The sequence below is a fragment of the Megascapheus bottae genome, chromosome 6 (assembly GCF_031878675.1).
Source record: "Megascapheus bottae isolate mThoBot1 chromosome 6, mThoBot2.hap1, whole genome shotgun sequence".
Taxonomy (NCBI): Eukaryota; Metazoa; Chordata; class Mammalia; order Rodentia; family Geomyidae; genus Megascapheus; species Megascapheus bottae.
In genome coordinates this window covers 58,436,285-58,453,597 of record NC_143514.1, presented here as the reverse complement: position 1 = coordinate 58,453,597, position 17,313 = coordinate 58,436,285, and the positions used below count along the sequence as shown (strand labels likewise).

The 17,313-nt window shown below is 35.7% G+C and overlaps 1 protein-coding gene across 5 annotated transcripts in view; it reads right to left on the bottom strand.

Moving 5' to 3' along the window:
• Positions 1–15,873, bottom strand: part of Scmh1 (Scm polycomb group protein homolog 1) — a 74,728-nt gene extending 58,855 nt beyond the window's left edge. For all 5 annotated transcript variants that reach the window (XR_016535986.1, XR_016535987.1, XM_090335091.1 and 2 more), the window contains exons 1-3: positions 15,806–15,873; positions 2,796–2,938; positions 660–730 (exon numbers count right to left, since the gene is read on the bottom strand). Coding sequence is in view for 3 of the 5 variants with exons in the window: in XM_090335091.1 (XP_090191217.1) it covers positions 660–730; positions 2,796–2,871 (147 nt within the window). In the remaining 2 variants the exon portion in view is untranslated. The remainder of the gene's footprint in view (positions 1–659; positions 731–2,795; positions 2,939–15,805) is intronic.
• Between the last annotated feature and the right edge of the window lie 1,440 nt (positions 15,874–17,313).

The window sequence follows — 17,313 nt, the reverse complement described above, 5'->3', positions numbered from 1 at the left end:
ACTCCTGTGAAACAAGGTGTCAATGCTCTTAAAGAAAGGTAAGATTTTTGGCAGAGGGCTTACTTTATATCTAAACATTATAAATATCTTTCTTACCTTTTTTGAAAGTAAGAACTAAAATAAAAATTTGAGATTTATTTTTCAGTAATACAGAATAGCTTTAAGAGGGTTAAAAAAGGAATTGGTTGATAAATGTAACTGTAACTCCTCTATACATTACCCTGAAATACAATAAAAAAAAGGAATTGGTGTCATTTGGGGTGAAGCTGGGGAGAGTACTGGTAAAACTCAGTAACCATATTTTCCTTTTTTTTTTTTTTTTTTTTGCCAGTCCTGGGGCTTGACCTCAGAGCCTGAGCACTGTCCTTGGACTTCCTCCAGGCTGGCGCTCTACCACTTGAGCCACAGCACCACTTCTGGCTTTTTTCTATATATGTGGTACTGAGGAATCGAACCCAGGTCTTGGTGCATGCTAGGCAAGCACTCTACCCCTAGGCCAAACTCCTGGCCCACATTTTACTTCTTGAGTTGCTCATACAGTGTTTATTCTAGGGCCCTCAAGTGAGAAGCCAAAGGGCTCTTGTATCATATTTTTGATTGCTTAAGAACAAAGAATAAAATCTACTTGTCTCCCACTAATGATATTGAAAAATAATTACCTGCTTGAAGCAATGGACAGGTGCTGGGACTGAACATGTTTCTTTTAGATATTTGTCCCAGGTAAAATGACCTGTAAAGAAAATAGAAATCTCTATCACAGTCAACTTCCTTTAAAAAGAAATACACTTTTAGATAGTCTATACTAAACATTAATCTGTTTGAGCATCAGAAAAATGCTTTCTTTCTCTTTGGACTAAAAGTCATATTAGGAAGAACGACCTAGGTGACTTGAGTGTATTTTTTTTTTTTTAAGGGATGGTCCTGACTATGTGATCCAGAGTGTCTAAACTCCTGAGTTCAAGTGATCCTTCTACCTCAGTTTCAAAGTAGCTAGGACTACAGATACATGCCACTGTATTTTCTTTTCTCCATGTTTGAGCTGTTTCCCTTTCTCCTTTTTTCACGCTAGCTTTGACAATTAGAAGAATCTAAATCATCCCCCAGGCAGCTGAAATTTTCCCTAAAACCTCATCCTAGAACAGACCTAATCCTCTTCTGTTATACAAAGAATCTCACTCCTTCTCTTTGGTCACCTGAATTATTTGCCTTCTCTAAGAGCACTTGTAGACCAAAGAAAAGTGGGTACCTTTCACTTCCTGACTGAAAACATCCGAATAGTCCTGTAGTTCCCAGTTAGCTTTGTCAAAGTATTCTAACACTAGCCAACTGACACTATGACCTTCAAATTCCTCTTCAACACTACGAAATTTTGCCATCACCTGTCTACATGTCAGAGCTACCACTGACATGTCAGCAGGAGGCTGCAGCCAAGGGTACTCTTTCATTATGTCTTGCATGACTTCTCTACAAAATACCTACAACTTTCATATCTTTTTTGTCTTTTCTCTTTTGCCAGTCTTGGGCTTGAACTCAGGGCCTGGGTACTATCTGTGGGCTTTCTGAAGGTTAGCAGTCTGCCACTTGGACCACAGCATCACTTCTTGCCTTTTCTGTATATGTGGTACTGAGGAATGGAACCCAGGGCTTCATGCATGCCAGGCAGGTACACTACCACTAGGCCATGCACCCATTCCTACCTGAGTGTATCTTTTTTTTTTTTGTCAGTCCTGGGGCTTGTACTCAGGGCCCGAGCACTATCCTTGGGCCTCTTCAAGGCTAGCGTTCTGCCACTTGAGCCACAGCACCACTTCCAGCTTTTTCTCTTTCTATATATATATATATGTTACCGAGGAATTGAACCCAGGTTTTTATGCATGCTAGGCAAGCACTCTACCACTAGGCCAAACTCCTGGCCCCTGAGCGTATCTTTTAGATTGGCATTTTGAAATCAAATATCCAAGATGATCTAAAGTATTCTTTAGGTTAGTTCCTAAAGTGATCTAAAATGTCAGAGTAAAGCCTACTAGTATCTCAAATTACCAGGAAGCTAATGGAAAACAAGAAATAGAAAATGAGAAAGGAAATTCATTTTGAACAATCTGACTCTTGAAGAGACTCCTTGCTGTCAACTGACAGCTTTTTTTTTTTTTTCTTCCAGTCCTGAGGTTTAAACTCAGGGCCTGGGCACTGTCCTTGGACACTTTACTCAAGGCTAGTGCTCTGCCACTTGAGCCACAGTGCCACTTCTGGCCTTTTCTGTGTATGTGGTACCAAGGAAATGAACCCAGGGCTTCGTGCATGCTAGGCAAGCACTCTACCACTAGGCTACATTCCTGGCCAACTGACAGCTTTTAGCATCTAGTATAGCTGGCTCGTATTAGTTGAGCTTAAGATAAATGAAGGAAAGCTATCCAGAGACATAAAGTAAGAGGATTTGAGGAGAGGAGAGGGGAAGCCAGAGAAGTGAGATTATACTTGAGCTCTAACTCTTAAAACTGGCTTTCTCTCACCTTGCTTCCATTTCAGTCATAACATAGATAGCATTGCTTTGATGTACAAAATGACAAAGATCTCATAATCTAGAGAAAAGAAGGATTTGGGAAGTGTTTCTGATAACAGCAAACAGGAACAAGTTAAGGAGTTTACCAAATCTTTTAGCTTCTTGAAGTTTTCCTTTAAGATGACACTATGCTAGGTCCAGAAAAACATGTTAAGGGACAGGCTATTAAATGCAGATCTTATTGGACAAAATTCTTTAAAATTAAACCAATTAGTAATCTTCCCCTAATACCCACCTAGTGGTGACCCCATGATGGAGCAGGGAAGGTCCCAGAGACTCTCACAAGCTAAAACACTGTAGCAAACCAGCATTTCTTGAAGTTTCCTCTGTAGTGGAGCAGCACAGGGCTCCTTTGGACCATACGAAAAGCACTAGATGCTGGGAATAAAAATGAGTCACTGAATGATTAAATCTAAATCACTCCAAAGATGATGCTAAGACTTTACATTCTACTGACTTTATAGCTTCTATTTTAAAGCTAGATCCTTTCCCATCTTCCTCAACTAACTCAAATAGATTTGGTCAGAAATCAGTCAGTTATGGAATATTTCATAAGCTATTCAATGACCAATCATCCTGAGCAGATAGTTCATGGAGTAATTGATTCTGGAGTGAAGACCTAAAGGGGTTATCAGAATTTAATAAAGAATTTGCTCTTAGCTGAAAGGAATCTTAAATAAAGGATTAAATACATCTCATCACTGTTTGCTATAAGAAAAAAATTACAAATTATTTCTCCATATTTACAAATAAAAAATTAAATCAAATATTAAGTCTTGGATTTCACTGGATTGAGACTCTTAAATTGTAGCATGTAGAGCAGCAAGCCCGAGAGAACTTCCTGTGTGAATAGCAATGTTCTGTATCTGTAAGGTACTAGCAACATGCAACTATTGAACATTTGAAATGTAACTAAGGAAGTTGTTTTTTTTTTTTTTTTTGCCAGTCCTGGGCTTGAGCTCAGGACCTAAGCACTGTCCTTGGACTTTCTCAAGGCTAGAGCTCTACCACTTGAGCTTCAGCACCACTCTGCTTTTTTCTATGTATTTGGTACTGAGGAATCGAACCCAGATCTTCGTGCATGCTAGGCAAGCACTCTACCACTAGGCCACACTCCTGGCCCCGAAGTAAGTGTTAATATTTCCTTCATTTCAAGTCATTTACCTGCATGCATTTGGCAGTTAAAATATTAAGCTGCACAGATCCATAGGATTGGCCAATCCAAAGCAACTACTAGTATTAGTGTGAGTTATAACCAAATTTACTGAGGAGTCTGAAGAATTAGGGCAAGATCAGGGGTAGCACAACAATTAAGATTATTAATTACACTTCATTATTATACACAACTATAGTAATTAATTCCTATGGTTTAAGGCAAACAGGTCAAATTTTAATGTTAGGACCACTCACTTCATGAAATGCAGTATACTGTGACAGTTAACTGGCTTGATCTATAATTTGTTAATATTTTATTATAATTGTCTAAGTTACTTAAAACTTTGTTCCATATTATTAAATCACAAAGTAAGTGAATTGTTATTGACTCAGAAAGAATATTTGACACCTATTATTATGTTTAGTCATATATTACATATTCTCTACATCTACAAGCAATGGAATAATGACAAGAAATATCAGACAGCAAGGTACAGGTTAAGAGAATCTAAAGATAATGAGATTTAAAATAGAGAGTAAAATTTCTTGTTTTTTAAGCTTTATGGTTTCTTGACACAACTACTAAACTCTGCTGTTGTACTGTGATAGCAACTATAGACAATATGCAAGTGAAAAAGCATGGCTATGTTTGATTAAAACTTTAGGGTAAAAACAGGTGGTTCGATTCACATCTGTAATCTTAACTACTCTGGAGGCTGAACTCTGAGGATCACTGTTTGAGGGCAGCCTGGCCAGAAAACTCCAAGAAGACTCCTCTTTTTTTTTTTTTTGGTTGACTGTGGGGCTTGACCTTTAGGTCTGGGCATTGTCCCTGAGCTCTTCAACTCTACCACTTGAGCTAAGTACCACTTCCAGTTTTTTGGTGGTAAACTGGACATAGGGTCTTACACACCTTCTTACCTGGGCTGACTTTGAACTATGATCCTCAGATCTCAGCCTCCTGAGTAGCTAGGATTACAGATGTTAGCTACCAGCACCCCAAGAAGACTCTTATCTCTAATCCATCACCAAAAATTCCATTTGTGGAGCTATGGCAAAAAAGCTTATAGACAACACCCAGGCCCTGAGTTCAAGTCCCAAGATAGCACACACACACACACACACACACACACACACACACACACACACCACACAACACAATTATAATTTAGATATTTTCAATTACTTATTCAACACATGTTTATTGAGCAACTTACATGTACAAGGCAGGAAAATAGATCCCTGTTCTCATGAGATTTATATTCTGGTGTGTGATGGGATATAGTTAATACATAAAAAGTAAAGTAATATGTGGTAAGTATTTGAATGTAGGTAAGATATGGTTATGTAGTAGAGACTTGGACTATCTTAATTAAGTTATGGATCATAGAAATATTTAAGCTCAGATAAGCACAGGAAAGCTATGTCATATATACTGCTAGATAATGTTTTATGTTTAATATATACCATATGACAATTAAATTTATTATTAGGGAAATAAGATTTCCAAATGATAAGGATTTACAAATGATAATAAATTACCTTGGGGCAATGAGTTTGGCCTAGTGGTAGAGTGCTTGCCTAGCATGCACGAAGACCGGGGTTCGATTCCTTGGTACCACATCCATAGAAAAAAGCCAAAATTGGTGCTGAGGCTCAAATGGTAGAGCTCTAGCCTTGAGAAAGCCCAATGACAGCGCTTAGGCCCTGAGCTCAAGCCCAGGACTGGCAAAAAAATTACCTTAAAAATAGTAAAGGTGGTATGTGCTTATAATCTCAGCTATTTGAGGGGCAGAGGTAGGATTGCGGTACAAGGCTGGTCTCAGTAAACAGTGCAACATCCTATCCTCCCCCAAAATACTAACTGAAAATCAAAAAGACTGGTAAAATACTACTTAGCAAGGTTGATATTCTAGGTTCAACTCTCTGTACCAAAAATAACTAAATAAAAATAAAGGATCATAAAATATAAAAGCACAAGAGATCCCCTGAGTGCATACTTTTTTCCTAATACTTGCTAGTAAATAAATATTTATTGAACATCTACCATATGCTAAGCCTAGTTCTAAGAACTGAGGATATATTACTATATATATTCTTTTTCTTTGTTACAAAGTTTCTGCTAACATGGAGCTTATATCTCAAGAGAGAAAACAGATAATAAACAAACAACTAAATAAATACTTATATATATGGTAGCTACTGTTATTCTGGTCATATTTCTCTTCTTTGAACTCTCCTTTATTCCATTTAAATATGGAACCCAAATTCCTAAGAGCAATAAGAAAGCCATTATTGGGGGTCAGAAATCTTATTCCAAGATAACTGGCTAAATAATGTTCCCATTGCTTAATGTACGACAATTTTTATGACCCCCACAATAATGTTAATTAAATCCTACTGATAGTCATTTAAGTGTTTTATAGCTTAAAAAAATACATTTCTTTCTTTTTCTTTCTTTGCCAGTCCTGAAGCTTGGACTCAGGGCCTGAGCATTGTTCTTGGGTTTTCTCAAGGCTAGAGCCCTACTTCTTCAGCCACTGCACCACTTCCAGCTTTTTCTATGCATGTGGTATTGAGGAATCCTGGAGGAACCTGGGTCTTTGTGCATGTTAGGCAAACCCCTTGAATATATTTCTTTATATATCTTTGAATTAATAAAAATTACTTCTGTAACAGTTAATTTTATTAACTTCAGTAGATTGAGAGATCCCCAAAAGATCAGCAAAACACAACTCTGAGTATGTCTCTGAGGGTGTTTCCAGTGATAATGAAATCATGAATCCATTAATCTAACCAATGGTTTAATGCCCTGATGGATTAGAAATCTGAACAGACTATTATGAGATGGAAGAATTGCAGAAAGTACAACTTAGTTGGAGAAAGCGAGTTGCTAGGAAGCATGCCTTTGAAGGGTTATCTTGGTCCCTTCTTGTTACTCCTCTTTGCTTTCTGGTTGCCATGAGGTAAACACCTTTCCTTCATGTCATGATGCTCTGCCTTGCCACAGACCTAAAGCAATGTAGCCAAATTGACAGTGAACTAAATTTGATCACAGACTAAAATATAAGCCAAAAATAAATCTTCCCTCTAGCAAACTGTTCAGGCATTTGACATAGTGACAGGAAATCTAACGTAATATGAGATTAACCAAAGGGCAACAAAGGAGAAGAGAAATAACAGTACATTAGAACAACAATCATTCAAAGATAAAGCTCTTGTTTCCATATCCTAGAGATTCTTTCATTTAGTCTCAACCTCTATGACCTCATGTATCTAGGTGTTGTGCTATTGTAATCCTCTGCTAGGAGAGTCCTAGATGTGTACTAATTATTACAAACGAGGGAAACCATTGAACCTGTGTTCCTTTGGGTCTGGCTTACTTCACTTAATATGATTTTTTCCCTTTGATTAATCTCATGCTACTGTATCTGACTTTGTTACGTGGTATATTGTATATAGGTTTATTTGAAATAGGAAAGGGAAAGGGGGAAAACAAGATGATTGGAAAGGGGTAGGGGGAAGAAAGTGGGGACAAAAACATAAAAAGGGGTATCAATGTGTGAGAAGTATTGCACCTACTGTCTGGCAACTGTAACTGTAACCCCTCTATACATTACCTCAATAATAAAAAATAAAATACATTTTTTTGCCAGTTCTGGACTTGAACTCAGGGCCCGAGCACTGTCCTTGGACTTTCTCAAGGCTAAAGCTCTACCACTTGAGCCTCAGCATCACTTCCAGCTTTTTTTTTTTTTTTTCTATGTACGGGGTACTGAAGAATTGAACCCCGGTCAAATTCCAGGCACTAAAATAAAATTAAAAATGGATAGCCTCCTAAGGAGACATTCTAATGAATGGGACTAATGGACAGAACATGAATAGTTTATACTTTTATACAATATAGTCAAAATATCCTTTAGAAAGATCATGCCGATTCCTTATCCAAAGTACATGAGAATGTGTTTACCACACAGATTTGCTAAAACTGGTTTGAAAAACCTCTGTAATTTTAGGTTTGGAGGCATAGCTCAGGTGATAGAGTGCCAGACAACTAGTCAAAGAATCAGATACTTTGAGTCCCTGTTTCAGACCACAAAAAAAACCCATCTCCGTAATTATGATAAACCTTAACTCCTTTATACTATTACATTTTTTTGCAGTTCTTTAATTACTAATAATGATAAAAACCATTTGGAGCTTATCAGTTTTATTTTTTTATAAACAAGCAACATTTATCCTCTCAGATTTAAAGAGGTCTTTACTAATTAAGAACATCTTTGTTTATTCTACATGGTTAAGATGTTTGTCTCAGTTTAGTAGGGTTTGTCCTTAAATTTCTCTATTTTTTCTTTTATTGTTTCTTGGTTTCCCTGTCATATTTTTCTCATTTCAGTATTATAAAAATCTTAGCCTTATGTTTTCTCCTAGGACTTCTCCAGTTTCATCTTTAAAGTGTAAATGGTTGATCTATTTTTATTTTATGAACAAATAAGATATGGATTTATTTTTTCCATCCTATTTTAAATATGCTCCAACATCATCTATTAAATAAAAGATATTCTTACTGATTTGAAATGTTATCTTGATCCAAAATTAATTTCTTACTATTCTTAGATCTATTCTAGACTCTATATATTTGCTTTCATTAGATTGTCTATCTTAGGATCAGAAGCACTCCATATTTTGTGTAATTTAAATATCTGCTAGAATAAGTCCTTTTCTTAAGTTATACTGTTAGCAGTATGTTTTTTTGGCCCTTTTTAGATGATTAATAAATTGCATTATAGTCAGCATTAATAAAGTCCAGTTAGTCTAAAGTATCTCAAGCACAGCTGTAAGATATACAAGTATTTCATGCTCAAAACATTATTCAAAACCCTTTAAAATTATTAGCTTGATTTTTTTTGAGGTAGGGCCATACTTATGTGTATGTGCAGAACTTGCTATGCATGCCAGGCTCGTCTCCAACTACTGCATGCTAAGAATTGAAGTGTGATCACCATGTGTAGAAATTAGTTTGCTATTATTATTATTAATCTAAAAATACAACATCACACCAAAATATATTTTCTGAAAACAAATAATGGCAACTGAATTATATCAATAGTGTCCTTTTTAAGTATATCATCATAGAACTTACTAGAAGCAATTAACTCATCAATACTTTGGCTGAAAGGGGGATGATTCAAATAAAAGCTGTTCACTATCATTAAAGTATACATTTCTACCATGTAGTTTGAGATTTAAAATGTATTCAAAGGCCGGGAGTTTGGCCTAGTGGTTAAAGTGCTTGCCTAGCATGCATGAAGACCGGGGTTCGATTCCTCAGTATCACATACATAGAAAAAAGCCGGAAGTGGTGCTGAGGCTCAAGTGGTAGAGCTCTGGCCTTGAGAAAGTCCAAGGACAGTGCTCAGGCCCTGAGCTCAAGCCCAGGACTGGCAAAAAAAAAAAAAAAAGACAAATATTCGGGCCGGGAGTTTGGCCTAGTGGTTAAAGTGCTTGCCTAGCATGCATGAAGACCCGGGTTCGATTCCTCAGTACCACATACATAGAAAAAAGCCAGAAGTGGTGCTGAGGCTCAAGTGGTAGAGCTCTAGCCTTGAGAAAGTCCAAGGACAGTGCTCAGGCCCTGAGCTCAAGCCCAGGACTGGCAAAAAAAAAAAAATAAATAAATAAATAAATAAAATGTATTCAAAGAAGAGTATTAGTTATTTAATATGTAAAGCCTTTCATTAAATGCCTAGAGTTTGGAGCAGAAGGTTAGGAAAAAAAGATAGTTCCAATTATGTGACAATGCTTTAGTAACATTTCTATATGGCTTCTTCCTAATTCAAAAAGAATAAGGACTAGTTTGTACCTGCTTGATGATATGCAGTAGTGACTGTACTTTAACAGAACTGGCATTTTTTTTTCCAGTCCTGCGGCTTGAAATCAAGGCCTGGACACTTTCCTTGAGCTTTCTCAAGGCTAGAGCTCTACCACTTGAGCCACAGTACTACTTCTGGCTTTTTCTATATCTGTGGTACCAAGGTACCTGGTCTTCGTGAATGCTAGGCAAGCAATCTACCACTAGGCCAAATTCTTCGTCCTCAGCACTGTTTTTAATGATGTTACTCAAGAATATTTTCTTTCCAGATGATGATTGAGAAGCTAATAAAAAATGTTACCAGGAATCACAAAGTAACAGAATTTTCCTGGGGTTTTATTTTTTATCTTTTTCTTTTTACTAATGGAGTGTATTAGAGTGTACTTTTATACTATTATACTTTTTGCATTCCATTAATCACGAACAATGTTGAAGACCTTTTGAAGTTGATCAATTATATATTACTTTTTCTTTTTTATAAGCCAAGATAATCTTTCATTAGCTCAAAGAGGTATTTACTAAATAAGAACATTTGCTCTTTGTCATACATGGCTAAGAGTCTGTCTCAGTTTGGATGTCTGATTTTGTTCAGATGATTGCAGAACCAGGAAATATTTAGCTGTAATTGTGGATAATATACTGCTATTTATATAAAGATATTTAATATAATTACAATATGAGTACAATTTTGGGAAATTTTAGCTGTGCTGTCAACTTACTTTTGAAAAAGAATCCAATTTACCATGCTGAGTTGGCATTGTACAACAAATAATAGCCATATTGGTCTAGAAATTTTAAAGTTATTTTTTTTTCCATTTGTACAGGAGTAAACACACTATATAAGTGGTAGAGCGCTAGACTTGAGCTGAAGAGGTCAGGGACAGTGCTCAGGTTCAGATTTCAAGCCCCAGGACTGACTATAAATGAATGAATGAATGAATGAATGAATGAATGAATAAATAAGGTCTTATCTATATGGGGCTAATGAAGTATTCACTAAATAATGAAAAAATAGAATAAGGGTTAAAAAGAAAATCACCTGATGCATTTTTATTTAATAGAAATAGAACATCTAGCTGGGCTCAAAGCCAGCTCAGATAGGAAAGCCTGTGAGACTCTTATTTCCAATTAACCACCAAAAAGCTGAAAGTGGAACTATGGCTCAAATGCTGAAGCACTAGTCTTAGCAAAAAAGCTCAGGAACACTGCCTAGATCCTGAATTTAAGCTCAGGACTGACGTGTGTGTACACACAGGAAAAAAAGGAAGAGAAAAAAAGAAAAACAAGGCACTTAAGGCAAGAAGAAAGAAGACTGAGATAGGAAAAAATCCTGAAAGGCTAGGCAATAATTCTGAAGTGAGAAAGGTCTGGGTTTGGGAGGCTTCCAAGATACAGAATCACAATGTGCAAAAAGCTAGAAAGGCTCTTAAGATTTTCCAAAAACAAATTTAGCTATCTTGGCTTCATAGCTTTGATCATCTTACTATTTCCCTATTTTCTATCATATTCTGCTTATAACTTCCATATTCCACTGCAACTATTTAAACACTTTCATACTATGTGTAACATAGTATCTGAGAACCAATCAGGCTCAAAAAAATGTTTCTGAGTAAATAAAAAGAAGGAAGTACATGTGGACTGTGATGTAGCTTAAATAGAACATCTGCCTAAGAAGCATGAGATGCTAACTTCAAACCCCAGTAACACATAAAGAAAGGATAAAGGGAGAGAAGCAGGGAAGAAGGAAAAAAAGGGAGGGAGACAGGACAGAAGTGACAGTATTTTCTTTGCTAGACTAATAAAATTATATGGAGGCTATCAAGTTCAGTCTGGGAACTATGCTTTGAGAGAAATAAAGGGAACCACAGTAGAAAATGGTGACCTGTGGCAAATAGACCTTAAACCTAACTAAAGGAAGTTCAAGAATATTTAGCATGAGTAAGAAAACAAAGTCTCAGAACCATTTCCCTATCCATCCATTCAAGAAATATTATATATTGTGCTGGATGATAGAGAATAAATCAAATTCAATGTTTTCCTCTCAGAGCTTCATTATAGTGAGGGTCCAATACAAAGTAGCTCACAACATGTAAGCTATGGAGAGGTGGAGGGTTTGTGGACAGAATGTAAATTTCAATAAACTATAAGCAAAAGTGTAAAAGGGCAAGAGGCAAATAGAAAGGAAAAGGTTGCTTGTTTCAGACAAAAGAAAAACATGTACAAGCTTGAAGGTGAGAGAGAGCAGTTCCAAAAATTAGACCTTTTGGTATGGTTGCTGGATAAGATGTAAAGAAAAAGTAGTTTCAAAAGTAGTTTATTCACCATAGCAAAGATATGAAACCAACCTAGATGTCCCTCAGTTGATGAGTGGATCAACAAGTTGTGGTATTTGTACACAATGGAATTCTATGCTGCTGTAAGAAAAAACGACATCGACCCATTTGTTAGGAAATGGAAAGACTTACAAAAAATCATATTAAGTGAAGTAAGCCAGACTCAAAGGAACTTAGGCTCAATGGTTTCCCTCATTTGTCATAATCAGTAGAAACCTTGGGCTCTACTAGCAGAGACTTGCAATAGAGCAAAACCTTGATACATAAGGCCATATAGTGTGAAGCTAATTGAAAGGACCTCCAGGATATTGAAACAAAAGCCATATAACGAATGATTGTTGTCCTTAATGTACTATGTTATCTCTCATCTCCTTTGCTGTCCCTTGGGTATCTCATATTGTTACAGTATCTCACTTTGTTGTCTGATATATTGAATTTATTTGTATTTGGTTATTTGAAATTTGATAGGGAAGGGGGGAAAACCAAGATGGGGGGTGGGTGGTAGGTGGGGGGGAGAGGGTAATGGTACCAAGACATGTGAAAGGGTATCAATGTATGTGAATTAATGCACCTTCTATCTGGCAAATATCATATAACCCTTTTATTAATTACAATAAAAATATTAAAAAGGGGCTGTAGTCAGCAGTATTCAAGTTTCAGAGAACCTCCTACTCTATGTTAATGAGAATCTTCTGAATGGTTGGATGCAGTCGTTCTGGCTACAGTGTGAAAAATGGAGCAGGTAGGGTTGGATGTTGGAAGTCTGGGGAGCTCCACCAAAAATCTAGATGTAAAATGGCTGTGGTTAGATTGTTTATTACAGGCAAAGTATGGAATCAACCCAGATAGCCCTCAGTGGATGAATGGATCAAGAACATATGCACAATGAATTTGACTCATCCATTAGACAGAATTATATTGCATCATTTGTAAGAAAATTAAAAGACTTGAAAAAAATTGTATTAAGTGAAGTAAGCCAGACCCAAAGAAACTTCAGCTGCATAGTTTCCCCTATCTGTGGTAACTAGAATATGCCTATAAATCTACAAGTAAACACACTGGATAGTTAAAGAAAAAAATGCACTAGGACATGATAAATTATACAGGTTTCTGGGCATTCACACAGAGATCAAAGGAGGATATTCTTTGGATAGGTCACAAAGGCACAATAGCTACGTGCATCTGATTATATAACATAATATTTATCAAAATGAACTCCAGGAAAGGGAAACAAGAGTTGTTTTTTTTTTTAAATCTCTTTATTGCCATTTTTGCTTTCTTTTCCTTTAGTTTATCTGTCTTTGGGAGGGTATGGAGAAAGAAAGAGTGGGACAAAAAGTAAACAGATGCAACAGTATATTCACTATACACAATACTGAAAAGGAACTGTACAACTAGTAGGTGGGGTCAGGAAGGAAAAAGTGAGAGAGAATGAGGGAAGGGGTGACATTGTTCCAAAAGAAATGTACTCTTTATCTCACTTATGTGATTATAACCTTCTGTATATCTAAAATAAAGAAATTTCTGTAAAAATTGATGGTGATTGGGACTAGGAAAATGACAAAGCAGCAGTAAGAGGGTAGTTCCTAGAGATGCTTTCTAATAATCAGAAGACAGTGAGTGAAAAAGAGGCTAACCCTGCTAAAAGTTAGAATCTGGCTAACAAAAATTACAAATAAATATCTAATTAAGATGATGCAATTTATCTGACATGACTAAAAATCCCCAACAATCTGAACAGTTTGAGACATTTTATAAGAAATATATCAAAATTTGAAATGCTAGGCAAATGCATTATTTTAAGGCCTTTTCTAGCACTGAGGGGTCACAAATCTGAATTTTATTTTGGTTTTATATTTAAGATGCACTAAATGCTTGACAGGAAAAATAAAATATGCAACATAAACTTCTATCAGGAGATATACTTGATACTAATACTTTCAAGAGGAAAAATATACTTTTTAAAATGTTACCATCACTTGCTAACTGAAATAAATTGGATATTTATATTTCATAACTTCCTGTCAATATTCCTAATGCTATCACAATATTACAACTATTATTATTTCTATTAGCAACAAAACAAAACAAAAAGTAGCAGCTATCCCTGACTGTAGGATGCCAGATTAATCCCATATCTCTCATGTCAATTATACCCCGCCAAGGATACTTCATGTTCATTCTAAAAATGAGGAAATGTGCTCAGAAAGCTTAAGTAATTTCTCTGAAGTTACAAAACTGGTGAGTAGATAAACTTGAACCAAATCCTGCGTGAATTTTATGTCTAAGCTTTTTCATTATACAAAGGTACCACAGAAAGTTTGAAGAAGTGGTTTTGTTTGTTTTTGTGGGTGGGGCTGTCCCTGAACTCTTCAGCTCAAGGCTACCACCCTACCACTGGGCCTGGGCATTGTCCCTGAGCTCTTCTGCTCAAGGTCTACTACCCTACTCTTGAGTCAAGCCCCAGTTCCCATTTTCTACAGGCTAATTGAAGATCAGTCTCAGGTCCTTTTGTGCCCGGGCTGACTTTGAACCTTGATTCTCAGATTTCAGCTTCCTGAATAGCTAGGATTCAGGCATGAGCCACCACACCTGGGTTGAAGAAGAGTTTTAAGGAGTAAAACTATCATTTGATAACCAAATGCCAGGTGCCTTTATAGGTATTATTTCACTTCATTCATTTATTCAGCTAATATTCATAATGCTTCATTCAAAGAATGTCCTATTTAGTATAAAACCCGAGTATAGTCACTGAACACAATAAAAATAATTTCTCATAGATGAAAAATATTTGAGTCTTTCTAAGATGTTTTTGTATCTATCTATAACTCATCTAATTGTATTTACAACTTATAAAGTAGGTAGAATGGAATTATTATCCCCATTTTTACAAAGGCTGATGTTTATATAGAAATCCTGAAAGCTGACTGAGAAACGTTAGTAATTATTAGTTCTTCTCTTAAATCATAGTCTTAATGTACACTACTTAGAAATGAAAACAAAATACAGTATTAATATGAATTGTTATTTCAGTTATTCAGTAACAAATTTAGAAAACCATAAGATTTGATTTAAATACAATCTGTCTTTCGGTAATTTCTTAGGAGGAAAAATTCCAAAAGATCAATCTATGAACAGTAAGGATTTGTTTTATTTTAGAATATAGAGAATTAAGATGTTATTTCCAGTTTGGTCCAGTTTCCTTGATTCCTTGCACTCCTTCTTTTTGTTAGCTTGGTCTATGGCCTCCAGATAAGCAAGATTTAATGAATTACAGTGGTTAATTAGGCAAATAACAGTACAATGTTCACTGGCTTATGACAGAGATACATGGAATTCTATTTCTAATTTGTTAAAAATGATTGCAATCTATTATCTGTCTAGTAATTCTCCTTATTTAACAAAACAAGAAAAATACCTTACCTAGTTCCAGGAGGTTAGCTGCTTCTATTAGAAAAATGTTAAAACACAAATCATCATAACATATATACCAAAATAACAGAAAGCTCAAATTCTGTGTTAAAATAGGGCTTTGAAAGTTTATTTACACCAATTATCTCTCATTAAAAAAGTTTATTAGTAGAAATTTAAAAAAAATCCAATCTTGCCTTCCTTCTGAGCTTTAAATAGGTAGAAACTCTAGAAAGACATAAACTAAGCAGTGGTACCTAAAGAGCTAATTTGGGGTTATTTAAACTCAGAAAAGAGATTCTAGATTTTTTTTAGCTCTAAACAAAGCATTTTGCTTTTTGACAGGAGCCTGTATAAATAACAACATTTGATTTTGATTTAACCAGAGTTACTTGTAAACTTAGATAAATAAGAACAAAAGTTTATGGTATGAAATGTCAAATAAAAATTTAATAATAAATAGCCTTTTCTTACCTTGATATTGGCATGTAAACTCTGATAGGTGGCCATATTTGTGTTTTCTAACTTCATTCCAGTCCACCACTGTAGGAAAAGAAAAAAAAGAAAACCCAATTCAATATCTTTCTGGTTTGGCAGTACTATTTGGAGATTTTTTTCTTTTTTTTTTATACTGGGAATTAAACCCAGAGGGTGAGGTCCTTTTACTTGGCATATATCCCAAGCCCTTTCATTTTTTAAACAGAATCTCCCTAATTTTGCAGGAAGCTGGCCTCAAACATTTAATCCTCCTCCTTCTGCCTTCCATGTAGAATATGTACTACTACATTAAGCTGAGCAGGTTTTAAGAATGTAACCCACTTCTGGAATTCTAGTCTAAGGAAATAATCCAAATGCAGAAAAATATTCTATTTAAAAAGTTTTGTATTGTTAATAATATTAGGAAAAGAGAGGGAATACTTAAATGTTCAAAACAGAAGTTGATAAAGATTTGGTTAGAAAACCACTTGGCAAAGTTTTTATAGCTACTGAATTTTTATAAAGGCTAAAGAATAACTTGAAAAATCTTTACATTACAATGGTATTAAATAAAGCTAAGGAAACAAGTATTAGATTTATGGAATAATTACAATTATGTAAAAAGCTAAAAGAACTTTATAATTATGTAAAAAATCTAAAAAGCAAACAATATTCCAGTGGGTAAATTGTGCCCTCTAAAACTTCACAGTTAAGTCTCCACTCCCCAATGCCTCATAGTATATTTGGAGACAGGATCTTTAAATTAAAGAGTAAGGTTATTAATTGGTTCCTACTGGCATGCTTATAAGAATATGAAGTATTTGACCTGGAGGTGTGGCTTATCATTAAAGTGTTTGCCTAGCATCTACAGGGTCCTGGATTTGATCCCTAGTATGGGTGTGAGGGGAAGGAAATTTGGGTACAGCCAGAAAAAAAGAAGATGATATAAAGGCAGAAGGAGAATGTGGCCATCTATACACCACGGGCATTGCTGACACCTTGATTTTGATTTTCACCCTCCAGAACTCTCTATAAATAAATTTGTTTTTTATGCCATCAAGTTTATGGTCTTTGTTACAGCAATCCTAACAAACTAACACCATCTCCCAAACTATCACTAGAAAAAAAAGTTAACAATTAGCTACCTCTGGGTGGTAGTTCTAAGTTCCTCTAAAGCTGTAAGTGGAACTGTGGTTCAAGTGGTAGAGGCTAAGCCTTGGGGACAAAAGCTCAGGGACAATACCAGGCCTTTAGCTGACGCTCCAGGACTGGCAAAAATCAAAAAGTAAGTATTTGGGCTCAGAAAGAAGAGATAAGGGATGCCCAGGCACAACCTGGAATAGGAATGGAAAAGATGTTACAGAAGAGACGACACTTTTGGTGGCTAGCAATGAGATAGTAGGTAAAGTATACTTTAGAGAAAGAATAATGTAAAGATACACTGATATAAAGCACTATATTAGAGCTGCTCAGTTTAATATGGTAGCTACTAACCACATATAGTT